This window comes from Buteo buteo, chromosome 6 (assembly GCF_964188355.1).
Source record: "Buteo buteo chromosome 6, bButBut1.hap1.1, whole genome shotgun sequence".
Lineage (NCBI taxonomy): Eukaryota > Metazoa > Chordata > Aves > Accipitriformes > Accipitridae > Buteo > Buteo buteo.
In genome coordinates this window covers 30983810-30999829 of record NC_134176.1, presented here as the reverse complement: position 1 = coordinate 30999829, position 16020 = coordinate 30983810, and the positions used below count along the sequence as shown (strand labels likewise).

The 16020-nt window shown below is 34.2% G+C and overlaps 1 protein-coding gene across 4 annotated transcripts in view; it reads right to left on the bottom strand.

The window, feature by feature from the left end:
• STRN3 (striatin 3) overlaps positions 1–16020 on the bottom strand; it is a 69125-nt gene that overhangs the window by 24014 nt on the left and 29091 nt on the right. For 2 of the 4 annotated variants that reach the window (XM_075030339.1, XM_075030340.1), the window contains exons 6-9: positions 15733–15865; positions 13944–14085; positions 8453–8563; positions 1500–1640 (exon numbers count right to left, since the gene is read on the bottom strand). In XM_075030339.1, coding sequence (XP_074886440.1) covers positions 1500–1640; positions 8453–8563; positions 13944–14085; positions 15733–15865 — 527 coding nt within the window. The remainder of the gene's footprint in view (positions 1–1499; positions 1641–8452; positions 8564–13943; positions 14086–15732; positions 15866–16020) is intronic. The other 2 variants (XM_075030341.1, XM_075030342.1) reach the window with 2 other exon arrangements.

Below are 16020 nucleotides of genomic sequence, written 5' to 3'. Positions count from 1 at the left end.
AAACCACAATTAGCAGGTATGATGGTAGAGATATTCATACTACTACTCTTAATGAATAAAGCCCAAACTACACTGATAAGCTGAAAACATATGAACACATTAAATAGCATGAAAATAGTGTGGACAACCTCTATTTGAAGTGGACAGTGTTTGTGCTACAGGAACCAGGCAATACAAGTCAGTCCCTATCAAATTCAAATTTAGCATCTAGTTCTTCAGAAAGATTGTTCTGTCCAATATTATTTTAGATGTAAAGTCTCTAAAAGAGACAACAACTATATGGCCTGTCCATAACTACAAACATCTATGCTCCTTTGCACAACATGTATGGCCTTAAGAAAAATAGCCTAAAACAGACCAAGGTAACTGTAGGGTCACGTGCCCTTAAAACCTTAACAAGGCTAAAAGGCAACCTAAAGCATGTAAATACATACTAAACCTAAACAGAACTTAAATGTACGTGCACAAGTTTTAGCAAGTGGAACTTCACCAGTAGGTTTTTCAATTGCACTCCGTAGGTAAATTTGATACTTGACACATCTTTCAGTCGTAAATAAAAACAAAGATGAAAAGGAAGGCAGTAGAAGAGAAGATGTGAAGACAAACACTTTTGTAAAATAATAGTTTGAGAGAGCAACAAAAAAACCCCTCCAAAATTTCTATTTATCTGCTTGCCTGGTGACAGGGGTGAAGGAAGAATAGGATTATCAGGATCAATAATAATGCAAATTCTTTCCATTTCCGGTATAGCTGATACCATGCCAGGGCTTATGAGTCAAAGATCATCATAACGGAGCCAAATCTGAATTCAGCTGAGTATTTTGAATGAGTATGTTCTGAGTAGAGGACAGAATTTACGTAATGGTATTCTAATCTCAATACAAGGAAAGTAATTCCTTTAAAACAAAAAAAGCTGAATACAAGATTTTGGACTATTCAGATAATAGTTTGCCACTAACTTCCATTGCTTAAGATAATTCTGGAATTGAAACCAATACTTTGTAAACAAATAAATAGTGTCTTTGTACACTTGTATATATATACCAAGAGAAATTTTAAAAAAGAGAACATTAAACTTGAGGAAGAGAGACAAATTAGTCTCATAACAAATAACCACTTTTAAATTTCGCTTTAAAATGCAGATTATGAATCAAATGTTAATACTCACCTTTTTTCCCCTCAATCAGTAACACCCTATCTGTAAAAGGTTTCGCTAACAGGGCAGGGGGTCTGCAAACAGGGATTTAATAGTGAATAGTTTCAGAACACACTGCTGTACATAAAGTTGTTTAAAAATACTTATGAAATAATGATGAGTTATGATAAGCCACAGAAATTCAAGCCATATTCTCAGAAAACCATTTGGGAAGAATCGCAAATAAAATAATAATGTGGCAATCTGCAATTGCATTAAGCTTTACAGAGGGGACAGTAAATTACAGCGTGTGCTTTCTAAAAGAAATCTCCTGAAATATAATAAGTAGCTGAATTTTTTGTACCTTCCTCTGCTCTTGCACCTTCATGATCAGTCATTCTAGAAGAGGGTGACCTAGATTGATTAATGATTCCTGAAGGGATGTGGGGTATCTCATCATCGCCCAGATCAGCTATCATGTCGTGAAGTTTTGTCCTGTTGACTCCTGTAAATTAACGTCAGCAGCAAAGATTCATTTGATTGCTACCGCTTGAGTTGACTGAAGTCTAAAAATCCATTAAACTAATTAAACAAGAATAATTACTGATGGGACCTCCTTGAAATAAATACAATGCTTTGGTTTTGTCTTCGTATATTAATAAAATTATCTTTTGGAAATGAAAAGGAGGAGTTAATACATCAAATCTGAAAACTACATGCAAACAGTTTTAATTCACTAAATCAAAGAATAACTCCTTTGTGTTTTGTAGAGCTATTCTACAGTTTCCTGTAGGAGAGAAAAAAAAATAAATAATCTTACAGCCCTACTGAGAAGTCAAGCCAAATATTAAAAGAACATTAACTATTAAACAAAATGCATATGAATTAAACATTTGCTAATAATATTACACAACTTTAACTATACTAAACAATTTAACACTGAAAAACAGGGTGCAAATAAAAAATAAGCTTAAAAATGAGGGAAAAAGTACAGACAACTCATAATGGGGGTGCAACGAACAATTAACTTTCCCTGCTTTTGAATGGTATTTAAATTGTATAAAGTATTTATTAAACACAAGAACAAGAATACTTCCACCACTGTATGAAACTGCAGATGTGTATTACCCTTATTATATGAGCATGCCTCTGGAAACAAAGCATACTGAATTATGTGCATTAAATTCATGATGTAGACACTAGCAAACAAGAATAATATGTTATAATTTAATTTTTAAAAAAATAAATTCATTCCTGCTTCCACCTTACAGCTTGCATGTCAAAAATCAAGCTACAATCATAAAGTGAAATTTCAGTGACAGAATCTCTTTAAAGAAAACAATCCACAATGACGCAAGACATAACCAGCTTTTAAGCAATCAAGAGTCCTTCCTGGGACTGCAGACAGTTATACTGTAGAACATTTAAAGTAAAAAACCCACCACCCTGCTGCCAAAAACTATGCTTTTAAACTTGCTAAAATCTAAGTGTTTACTGTCTTTAATAGGGCACATTAGAACTTAAATGATTTTCAAATATGTCCCATTTTTTAGTGAAGGAAGCATTAGGAAACCATTTCCTATACTCTGAGGTGACATGTACCACTTTTATTAAAAAAGAAATCAAAACTAAAACAAAGCCTTTATTCTCAAAAAAGCAAAAGGTAAACACTATAATTACAGATGACTTATCAAAAGCAGAACTGTTTGTTTAAACAGTTAAACACTAGAAGACACTCTTTCAAACAATATCTGGTCATTTCCATTTCTAGCTCTTACTAACAAAAAATGCTTAAAATTGATGTGTTCAAAAATAAGTATCCATCAATAATTTAATTCTCTGGAGATAATGAAGAATTCTCTGGAGAGAAAGATGACAATGAAAAATATTTCTGGAAGAAGAATCATAGTAAAAGTATACCATGAATACCCCAAGAGGGATGCTATATAGCTATACTCATTAATACCTGCAAAACATTTTCATTTTGCCAAATAATACAGAATTCCCTATACTTTTTTTTTCAGGCTTTTGATATTTTATTTCTTTCTTTTACAGAATGCTTAGTATTCCAATTAAATCTACAAAGGCTTCTACCCAGAAGTATTTTGAGAATAAAATGGCTTCCAAAAGTTTCCCTTATGCAACAGAACAGATTTCTTGAGTGGTTAAGTTTCATTTCACTCTCATGTAGAAGTGAGTCTAGAAACTTGTGATCTCAGCTAATGAAGCGAGTATAAAATATTAAAAATGAGAAATGTCTCTTTTGCACCAACACTTTTTTCTAACAGCCACCGGACTGATCGGATTTAATTTCAAAGGTACAATACTTAATTGCAGTCAGCAGGTGAGATCTCATATTAAAAAAGTCATTCTTAAAATGGCCAGGTCTCTACCATGCAGGCCACAAAGGTTGCTTTTGTCTTTATTCCAGTTGGCCGTCAGCCAGCCACCTACAGTGACCAGCAGCAAATACATTCTTGAAGATATTGTAAAGCAATCAATAAATGACATGATAAAAGTCATGACTGGTACCCTAAACTGTCTACTTTAATATAACCTTTGTTTTCCACAAGAAAACCCTTTTCTTTTCTCCATGTCCATATGCATGAACTGCTCAACACACGGATGGAAAATGCTGAAAATGGCTTATAAGCTCTTACTCACATCCAAACTGAAAGCATCTTTTGGATGTGCTTTCACACCAAACATATGGGCATGAGAAGTTTGCCTCAGAGCACACTCCAGAGGTAACTAGAAGTAGCCCCCCTGCTCTGCTACCTCAAACCAGCCAGTGATTTAGGATGTCACTGGTTAGGGGACTGTAAGCCTTGTCTTGGTTTTAGCTGGGATAGACTTGTCTTCCTAGTAGCTGGTACAGTGCTATGTTTTGGGTTCAGTATGTGAAGAATGTTGATAACACACTGATGCTTTCAATTGTTGTGAAGTAGTGTTTAGACTAAGTCAAGGATTTTTCAGCTTCTCCTGCCCAGCAGCAATAACGTGGGAGGGGCACAAGAAGCTGGGAGGAGACACAGCCAGGGCAGCTGACCCCAACTGGCCAATGGGGCATTCCATACCATGGGACATCATGTCCAGTATAGAAACTGAGGGGAGTGGGGCTGGGGGGAATCGCTGCTTGGGGACTAACTGGGCGTTGGTTGGTGGGTGGTGAGTAATTGTACTGTGCATCATTTGTATATTCCAATCCTTTTATCATTACTGCTATCACTTTATTAGTGTTCTCATTATCATTATTAGTTTCTTCTTTTCTGTTAAACTGTTCTTATTTGAACCCATGAGGTTGGGGGTTTTTTTCCGATTCCCTCCCCCATCTCACTGGGTAGAGGGGAGCGAGTGAGCAGCTGTGTGGTGCTTAGTTGCTGGCTGGGGTTAAACCATGACACCTTTTAATGTTTTTCAGTATGTTTAGTCACCGTTTGTCCTTCAGCCATAACCTCAGAACAGCCCCCAATCCATTGTACAATACAGAGAGAAACTTCTTTCTGAAGTTTACAAAAGAGCAGCTGCTGTTTCCAACCACTTCTCTGTATTTCATGCTGGAAATAGTCAATATTCAAGACCGTGCCACCACCACAGAAGACTGTGCAGATTTCTGCTTTCAAATAAGTGCAAGTGTACCTTCATATAAATTGCTGAAGTATTTTAAATGTTACAAAGATTTTTAAGGATAAGAATGTGCTGTCTCTGCATGATCAAAGCACAAACTAGATGACTGTGCTTTATCCTCAAGAAAAGACTAGAAAAAAAAATTAAAAAAAATCAGTAAACATGAACCTGTTATGAACAAAAGCAAAACACCTACAATCCCATCTTAGTGTATCCTTCTTCGGAGATCAAAAGTGAAAAAGGTAATTGAATATTCAGTGCTGAAAAGTTGTAGTCTGAGAAGCCATAAGCAGATTTCTATTAGCTCCAAGATGTAATAGCCCAAGTCAGAATACAACACAGCGATCCTTCTATATCAACAGGTGATGGTAATGAAGATGGTAAAATCCAAATCTGTTTTCATGCCTATCAACTATTACACTGTATTTCCAGAAATCAAGGCTAGCAAAAGTGAATGGGACAGACACCGTTTCGTGAATACAGAAAAATCAGACTGAGGGGAAAAAAGCAGTAAAGTAAAAAATTAGAAAAGTTGAGGAAACCAAGGAAAAAATCAGTAAAGGCATCTTCATTTTAACAGTAACGTACACATACAATTTAAGATTGAAAACTGTTTTTCAGATTGCTGAGAACACATGACGCTGACCTGATAGTATGAAATGAGATACACATCATCTCCACTATTACATTCTGAAAATGTGACAGACTGTATCTGAAAACCAGTCATCCCCTGATTTACCTGCCAAAGCTAATCTTACCAAACTTGAGCAAGAAGCTGACCTTAAATTCAGCATATTACTGTAAAAGGTAAGCCTGGTTTTGTAGAAATCCAACCTAACTCCCTATCTATTTATCACAATGAAGTCCAGAATAGGTTGTGGTTGGTTTGTGGTTTTTTGGTGTGTTTTGGTTGTGGTGGTGTTTTTTTTAAATATAAGAATCTTTCAATAAACAGGTTTTGGGTTATTTTACAGCTGATATTATAAAGGCAATTGAAGTGTGGAGTGGGTTTTGGCTTGTTTTGGGTGGTTTTTTTTTTGTTTTCTTTTGTGTTTTTTTATGTGCTGACAGAAGATGACCTAAATTAAGGTGTTCCACCCAAAAGAAAACATATGAATGCAGCAGTATCAAAGTAGAATCAAATCTACTTCTGTTCACTTATTTATCGCTACATTTGGAATGAAAGTTACCATACCTGGGCCAGGGCTATGAACACCCTGTTATGAAGGCAACAGTCTAAATGCAGATTATGGTAGTTACCAGATGCATATCCAACAAAAGAACCTGTTAGAATGTCTGCCCTATTATGCTGTCCTCAAAGTATTGCAAGAGTTGATAGTCAATGCATGTTTATTTGATCTTTATGATGATATATATACCGCCATGCAGATAAATTCTGGAATTTCTTGAAAGTGGAGTTATCTCATTCAATTAGCTCTGTGATTGAGGCCAATTTTTAATCAGAAACTACTGTCATGAATGTGATAATTGCAGAATCTCACAAACCACCCTGTGATACTATCTATATGAGCTCAGGGTTTCCCAAGGATAATTTAAACTTAAGACCCAAAATGCTAAACAGTGACTTATGTGACCTCACAGCATTGTGATATACAGTTGCCTCCTAAATATTCTCTTATGTGAACATAAGCAGGTTTCAAAATTACTTTAGATGAAGAAAATACTCCCTTAAGATTTGATAGTGGAACACACACTGTCAAAAGACAATATATGTCAAATAATAATTGACAGCCAACATATGTCATTCATAGTATAAAACTTAATGTTATACTGTTTGCAGCAACTGCAAGAAAGTGGACAGAAAGGAGACTTTTTATTATAATGTTGCAAAGTTTTAAATTTTGCAACAGCATATTCCAGAGTAATTACTATTTTAAATGATGGTCACAACCAATTTATTCAGCAATGTAGACCATTAAAATGCCATTTTTTTTTTTTTTTTACAAAGTAGTTGTTTTTGATGGGTGAGAATTATGCTCCTCTTCTGGAAATTTTAAGATTTACAGATGCAAAACCAAAATGATGATAGAAATTCTTGATTGCATAGCAGCTAAAGAAGCAACAATTACAAGAAAGGGAAATCCTTTCTAGACAAGCCAAAATATCACCAATAAAACTAATCTGGAGGCCTGAGAAGAGATTTTCATGCGATTTATAATCCTAGAACAACACTACTTGTCCCTGTTTTACAGCTGCTTACCTTGCACAAGCCAGAAAGAAGAAACTAACCAGTGTAGTGGGTGTGAAAAGACTAGAATCAAATCAAAAGTACGGTTTCAAGAACTTTCTGTATGTGATAACCTAAAGGCACAATTTTTGAGAGAGAAATAAAAAAATCCCCTGAATAATTACTTTCTTTTTCCCCCAAGAATTCAAAACATTTGCTGTTATTTTGCAGCCACTGTGCTCCCAAAAGTCTAAAATGTTTAGCTGAACAAGAAAATTTCAAATAAAAGAAGTCCATTTTAGTATTAAAAAGAACTTTCTAACCCTACAAAATACTTCATGTGAATTTGATGTCAACCGCTGATTTACATGTTAAATAAGGAGACCCATTAGCATCCAGATTACTACAGTAAGTTCTAATCAAACCAAAGACTAGGTAAAAATCTCTACTTCAAAGATTTTATATTTGTATGTACACGCAAGTCATACAAAATTGCTGAAAAAAACAGGCACTAACTGAATTTTAATTTGTTAGATGTTACAACATAATTTCAAATCTTAATAATTCCAGAATTTTTCATAAAGTGTTATATTTTAATTACCACTTAATTTAGTTAGTACATATTCACACAATTTTTCAAATAGAGGAAAAATTATTTTTTACTAAATATAGCAAAAACCTGTTATAATATACTTTCAAAATAAAAACACTGCAATCAAGGGAGCTTCTCTAGAGCGACACTGAATTAAGAAAACTTTGTCCACTAAGAGCTTTGTATAGTTACATAAGTTGACAAAAGTTACATAAGATGACATAAGTTACAAAAACATTTTTACCAGGTACTTCAATATTGAAGTTTGGTATAACTTACATAGTTCAAATAGGTCAACTACTCTGAAAACTCTTAAAGAATAAAGAGGTGTCAACCAAAATGTGGTTAACTGCACAGAAAAGTGAAGGGCACCATAAAATAAAGATTATATCCTAAAGAAACCCCCCAAAAAGGTTTGTATTTACATTACGGGCATTTTTTTATTCTCATTGCCTTAGATTGTAAAAATAATTACAAGCCCATAAATAGCAATTATACCTCGATTCAAGCTCATGTTAAACAAAAAAAACCAACACCACCCCCCCAACAGTACCACAGTATTATACTTCAAGAAGCAGATAAAGTTTAAATCTTTCAGAAAACTTCTCAGAAGTATCCTCAAAATGCAAGTTCTTCATTATTTTTACTCACATGTCAAAGCATTTACCTCTCTTTACCTATTTAACCTTAAATTTTTAATGTGTTTTCAACATTTCTCATCTAGGAAATGGCTGTCAAAGGTTTTGACATATTCACATTCAGCAGGTAGAAAGTTAAAGTTGGTTGCCCCCGTTACAGAAAATGATGCTTAATGAAAAAAAAAAACAAAAACAGAACTTGTGAGAAAAAATGTCTTCTATATAGATAGGCAAAAAAGCGTTGCATTACAAGATTCAGAATCTGCACTTACTCTTTACCCCTTTCTTCCCCTTTCGTTCCTTCTTGTACTGTTCCTTCAGTTTACTTATTAGTCCCTGGTCTACATCCCAAACCTCAGCAGTTGGGGACAGGTCATCTTTGTCTACATGCAGCATATTATTAAAAGAAAAAAAATCAGCAATTGGCAATGCAAGCTGTTGGCGATTTACTATCATAGCTGTATAAGAGCATTAATAAAAGTTCTTAATAAATCTTTACTTTAAAGGTGCAGTCTCAGTTTTAAGTTTACAAAATACTAAGCCTCATTTCATACGGTTTTGCAAGGCACTGTATAGTATCAGTTACATATTTGAAAATTGTATGTTAATTTGTTACTAAGGAGCAAACAAATTAAGCTTCATAACTGTTTATGTTAGATACTTCAAAATACACAAAAATTCATTGGTGTTCAGAAACGATTACTGCATCTTTAGAAAGACAGTGTTAAGAAATTATTCAGCCAGTGTTGAGTAAGCAAATAAAAGCATTCATGCTATATATCTCATGAAAACGCAAGCTGAGTAAGTCAGTGCCAGTTTATTCATGAAGACCACCATGCATCCTCTCGCACTCATTCTACATGCATAAGAAATAAACTTTGGTCCTACATATAACCAGAGAAACAAGTCTATAGATACAGCTTTTTACATAAAGATGAAGAAAAGTAATTCGCATAGGTGAATAAATTGACATCCCACTGGATTCCAGCAATTAAATTATAATTAGTAGAAATACAATGTTCCACAGTAGTTTCAGAAGACATGCCTTTTTCTGTTTGACAAATATTGCAGAGTTAATTATTCTCAAAGAAAAGTCAAGTCTCCACTTTTCTAAACTATCCATCTCAAACATTTCTGGAAACAGAATTAATAAAAGGATAAACTTGTTTCTAAGACAAGGTAAATGTAACATTTGCAGAAGCACTTTTGCTAGTAGACAACTAGGCAGCAAACTTGGTTTGTGGGCCAGTTAAGCTTATGCTCACTAATTCTTTAGGTATATAATAACAAAACTAATTTCCTCATTTTTCAACTTCCAATCATACCTATGATATCAGTGTTTCCATAAACCAGCAATTTTTGAAGATATAACCATTACAGTCATAAAAGTACACAAGAAGAGCCATACACAGCAGAAACAAAGAAACATGCATATTCTTTGCAGGATGCAAACCAGTAGGAGTTATTCCAAGTACATGTTTCATGACAAAACATGACCACAAATGAGAAGATATCCTACGATATTGATGCATCTACCATCATTCTAACAGGGTTGATCAATGACAAAACAAACAATCTTGATCAAAGAGGTGGAATATAGAAATGGCAAGGGTGGTGAAGGCATGAAATGGACACCATAATGGCAAAGTCCCCTCAGCTGTCCACAAAGAACTGTGGAGAGGGGAACAGAACAATGACATCCTACACCAAACTGCAGCTACAACTACCAAACTGCAAACACAAAGACCTCAATCTTTATGTGGGCCAAAAGACTGACAAAGAATAGTGATTAGTCAGGAAAGACAAGAGGCACAGAAATATAAGGCAGAGGCTATGCCCAACCAGAAGAGAAAGGAAATTCAGTTAACAAACCAAAATTTATTAAAAAAAAAATAAAAATCTAAAGCATCACTAATAAAAGGAAAATAATCAGCTAGGTTGCAGCATTGCAGAGAAGGATTCAGGCTGAACCAGAAGCTGACCATACGTAACAGCAATATAATGCTGCTGTAAAAAAAAAAAAAAAACGCCAAAACAAAACTGTCATTCTGGTATGTTTTAAAAGGTGTGGTGTATTAAACCAGGAGTAGTCCACATAATTCAGTGATGGTGATGATAAAATTGAAGTAACATGTCCAGTCTGTGTTCTACACTAGAAGTTTAGAAAAGGTCTGTAGATTGCAAAACAAACAGGGCATTAAATAACAAGACAAAGAATTTGAAGGAACTGGACTTGTTCAGTCAACAGAAAACCAGAAAAATGTAAGCCTGCAAACAAATACTCAAAACCAATGCTATCGACTGCTGCAATGTAGGTCATAAATAGAAAACTAGATAAAACACTAACTGATTAACCAGAGAGGCTGTAAAATTAATTTCAATGAAGATTTTTAGGAAAACCCAGCAGTGTTTCTCTCAGGTATGCCTAAATATACTTAGCTATTTCAGAACAGAGCCATGTAACTAAAAGACCTCTGCAATTCCCCCCTAGTAGTGAACTTCCTCAAACCGCCTGAAGTGTTTATAACCCACACTAAACTGACATCAGGACAGTGCAGAGGATCCAGGTGGAGAAAAGATTATTTATTTATTTATTTATTTTTATTTAAAAGATGACCCAAGTGACTCTGAATTCCAGTCACACTCTGCCACCCAGAATTCTGACTCATGGTCCATCTGTAAACAGAACTTCTGTGTTTCAGAGAGAGGAGAAATTCAGTGATGAATGCATAGTTAGTCATCAAAGTCGTAAGCAGAATAAAAAGACTACATAATATGTAACATAATATATAACAATATGTATTTATTCCTGTTTGCTTAAGCAAACAGAAGTTCTATATGCATCCTTTTCTTGATGATACTAATATCACAACGCATTTATAAATTTTTTAATCTAAAAATGTACATTTTTTAATGTGCTGCACACTTTAATTCTTTATTTAACAGTGTTTGAATTTGCTCATCCTTCACTATTTTGAAGATAAGCTTTTCCTAAGTAAAACAAGTTGCATGACAGAACACTTTAAATCACAATGTTTGAAATTAATTTAAGACTCAAAGTATATTAAATGAAGCACTTAAAAAAAATAACGTGTTCATAAAAAGCCGTATTATAGGAAGGAAAAATAGCAACGCAAACTTCCACACTTGGTGGCTGGTTTGCAGAAGTCTCCAACAGCAAAAATGTAACTATCAAATTTGACAATGAAATATTTTAGTGTATCTGAAGTTAGACCTACAAATAATACTATGACAATTAAGTATTGAAAGTAATAATAAAGCAACACTAGGCAATAGGTTTAGAGCCTAAACATCAAAAGTTTCCAGATACTAGATAAAAGCATTATAAAGAAATAAACATGTAAACATTTACATTTTTTCAGACAGCCTAAATCTATGAAAGAGTAAGAAGTAATAGAAGGATACCAATGACAGGAAAACTAAAACAGGAAGAAAAAAAAGCTGAGAAGAAAACAGAACACAGCAACTATTTACATTATGAAGAAAAATATGAACTTTAACTGAAATACTAAAGTTGATGGGTTCAAAATGATATGACAGGCTAAAATAAATTGGTTTAGGCAATGTATTATTTTATTTTAGAAGGCATTTAAGTGGGACAATATTTGAAGTGTTATTTTTAATAGGTAACAAAGAATCATTGTCTTTAAATATTTTGAATTTACACACTGATCTTTAAAAAAGTGATGTTTAACCCCAAGACCTGATAGATTATATCCTTAATCATCCATTTAAGGAAAGAACAGCTGTACTAAAATCAGTGGCATACTATGAAAAAAGCATTGTTACCACACAGTTGGAAGTATGTCTTGTGACTCATTTAAGTCATAAGTTAGTATAAAATATACAAACTTATGGATATTGTCTTCATATGGCAAAACTTAGAACACATACTTTTTAAGATGAAAGTAAGTTTATGTTTATTTCCTCCTCCCCACTTCCTTGCCTCAGACATGAGTGTTTTGGTAACAATGAATTACTGTAGTTAAACAAGTTGTCACAAAAAAGCTGTCACAAGTGTGTAAAAACTCCTAAAATGCTATGGGTTCACTTAAACTGTAATAAAAGACATTCAAACTGCTCTCTGAAAGTGCAGTGGGTCAATTTGATTTTTAAAGCAGATTTTAAAATTTCATTTTATTTTTAAGTTTGTGACAGCAACTGAACTGCTCAAAAACAAGTGTGAAAAAATTTAGCTTGCAAAGTCAGCATTGCAAATAAATCAATCCTCCTGTTCTGGGTAACTACCTGAGAAGATGACAGAGATACAACATGCTGGAAAGTAATCTTGGAAAGCAATTACTTGGAATTTCAATGGACAAGCTAGTTCAGTAAGTTTCAGCAGTCTGCTCTGAAAAAATGGATAAATCTTTGCATGAATTATAGTATCAAGCTGTCTTTCCTTCTATATACAGTAGTAGTAAGACTGATGCTAGAACCAGAACTTTCTGCATCACTACACATTTGAAGGGATGTTGCAAATTAAAAGTCAAAACTTTGGCTTCAGGGCCTGTGAGGTGTCTTATACCAAGAGACTTGCCTGTTTGGCTAAATAAAAAGATGATCAAGAAACTAATCAAATAGCATCGCCTTCAAAGGGTAACAACACCAAGCAACTAAAATGCTTCTAAAAATAGACAGGTATTATCAAAGCTAAAGGTTACAGTTTGTTCGGCTTCATTTTCCGGCTAGAAATAAGACTGAGTTTTAAAAATAAAGGTGACTAACCCTTTGATACTAATTTCCAGGAAGGAATGCTTTCTAATCCTTGGTACTTTCAAAATCAAGACTGGATGATTTTCCTGGAAGATGTACGGGTATTTTGATTTCTGTAGATCTTTATGTTCTCTTTGCTTACCAAGGTGTTTACCTAAGTACGACAAATTCATCATCTCAATGACGTAAAATGGTCAAACAAGATGATCCAGTATGACTTTTTGGCCTTACAATGAAAGACTTGCAGTATGCCACCACAAAATTGTTTGTACCATAGTTCAGAAACTAAGATGGTCAACTTCCCATTTCAAGGCAGATGTGCATTCATTACTTCATTCATTATTCTTTCTCCTACCCAAAATCTCTCCCTCTTTTAGTTTCTTCTTTTGAAACATGTAGGCTCCAGGAGTTTCTGACTTAGCATATTTTGTTTCACGTCAAATTAGTGACCTACTTAATTTTATTATCTACTCTAAAGTTAAAATGAATTAAAAAAAAGTTGGGCCAGTACAAAAGTATTTTTTTGATCCTACTAATGCAAACCATGTTAGCAATAACATCTAAAAATCTCAGCCTGAAAAACTAAATACACTAATTGCCCATTTTTACAAGTATACCAAAGAAATTCATTTAACATGAGCACAGAAAGTTTAAAGCTCCTGATCAGAAACAAATGGGGGGGGGGGGGGGGCGGATCTAGATTTGAAAGCAAATTTAATTCAGGTATAAAAACATTCAGAATCCTAGCCTTTCTTATTCAAGAAAGAAAATAGTCTCCTCTTTTAGTTTTGGAATCAAAACCAAAACCTGAAACAAATATAATTATATTTGTGGCAACTACAACAGCACATATATATATATATATATATATATGAAAGTTTCAGCACCCAATACACTATTATCTAAGCATCAGCATTTGATCACAATCATCCACACATCCACACCGTCTTAGTAGGTTCTGTGACTCTTATGTACTATCATGAACAAGTATTCCTTTGTTTCTAAATGCTTTTATTAGCATCTTACCCCACTCTGTTCCATCTCCTGAACTTCGAGCTTCTCCAGCTCCCTCACCATCTTCAGCTGTCACTAAAAAATCAAATTCTTTCAAAGCTTCTTCAGTATCAGGGTCATCTGTAAGGTCAGCAGCTAAACCTTCATTACCAATCTGCAAGCAGATAAACATTATTCTGCATTTGAATCATGAACAAATTTCTACTCAAGTATTTTGGCTAGAAATGATATAGATTACTCTGAGTACTTGGTTGCAGGTGAAAACATTTTTCGACATGCAATGCAGAAAAAGACACTTAGATCTAGAGCTGATTTAAAAAACAGAGTACACCGTGCTGTCTAGTGATCACTAGGAAATGAAAAGAATACCGACACTAGGTTTAGCAACAGAAACAATCCCACACACCCCAGTCTTCATTTTTTATTTAAAACACATCATTTGAAAAATTTTGTTGATTTTCTTGCAGTATCAATAGCTCTGCAGAGAAGCTTTACAAACTGTGTTTTCTACCAGTGCAGAAGCCTTTTTTCCCTTTCACTTTCCAGTTCTATTTCAGTGTTAAGCAAAAGCTTGGAAAATACGGTGTTTTCAGAAAAGTGTCTTTTTACTAGGTTCTACCAGATCTTCACCTTAAACCAAACAAGCAACCCCCCTACCAAGGCACCAGTGAAAAAATTTCCTTCATTCTGCAGGTAAAGAAAATTTCCACATGGGGTTATGCTTCCATGACTTGCACAATATTCTTACACTTTTGCAGAAAGAGACAATTTCTACAAAGATAACTATAAATGAACTTTCTACTTTCTATAAAAAACAAGCTTTGTCAAGAATCAAAAAATGAGTGTAATGTCTTCACATGTGCTTGCAGATTTATATTAGATAATCTTTTTATCAGACTAACTACTGCCTTAGAACAAAAAAAGATTCAACCAACTGCTTGATTAATCTATTTACCAGAAGTACAAGTTGGTACCAAAGGTATGGTGGAAAACCCTTCCTGACAAGTCTATCTGGGAGATTAAGACTTGCATCAAGCTGACCTAATGCTGCTAGCTATTTAACAAAATTCAATGCAGCCAGAGGGCTCATCATGCTGCAGAAGACTATACTGAGCAAGAAGTAATAAAACTGTCAGTACAACATTCACAAATCAACCTCTTTACATAAAGAAACCTCATTAACAGGGAGACTCTTCCAGTACAGGAGAAAAAGAACTAGCAAGGGACAGGTAATAGTCTCTTCTACCTAGAAAACTGCTCACAGAATAGAAAACTAAAGAGGAAAATAGAACAAAACTTAAATGAACCTTAAACAGAACTTTACTGAAGACAACTCTCTGCTAGGCTCTTAACATATCTAGTAAAAAGCTGCATAAAAGGAAGAATTAAACATGTATTTGACATGGAACTGATTTTCCCCCCGCCCCCATTATATGATTTAGTTTCTTCTAAGTAATTGTGCCTACCTTCTCCAAAATTCAGCAAGGATGCATATTGTATTGTGCTAAGTTTGCCTCAAAAGGACTCAAAAGTATGCAGAGAAGCTGAGACAGCCAAAGCAGTTATATCTTTCAGCAATTAATTCACACTTGCAAACAGGTTGGTTGTTTTTTAAGTTTTCAAGGTTATATATTAACTAAACCACCAAATTTACCAATAACACATCTGCTTACAATCTATTCAGATAACAAAGGTACAACAAACATTTTCACATGACACATTTGTAAACATCTGGAAAAAAAAGATTTCCTTTTTTAAAGGGGATTTCAGATCTCTCTATATAAAACTAAACAAATCTTACTTTGTGTTTCTTATTTATCCGGTGCTTTTCTTTTCCTTCTGCAATATCTTCTATCATGTCACTCTCTTCTTCTTCATCACTATCATCTGCGTTTTCTAAGAAGTTAAATGTTTCAAGAACATCACCAGAATTCCTACATAAATAAAAACATTAACAGACAATCTGTTTTACTTGCTGAAGAGATTTTAGAAGATTAATCAGATTAAATGCAATTGCCACCTAACAGCTTAAGAGCTTTAAAACTAGCAAAACAACAAGAAATGGTTGTATGGAGGAGTTTCTACAGCT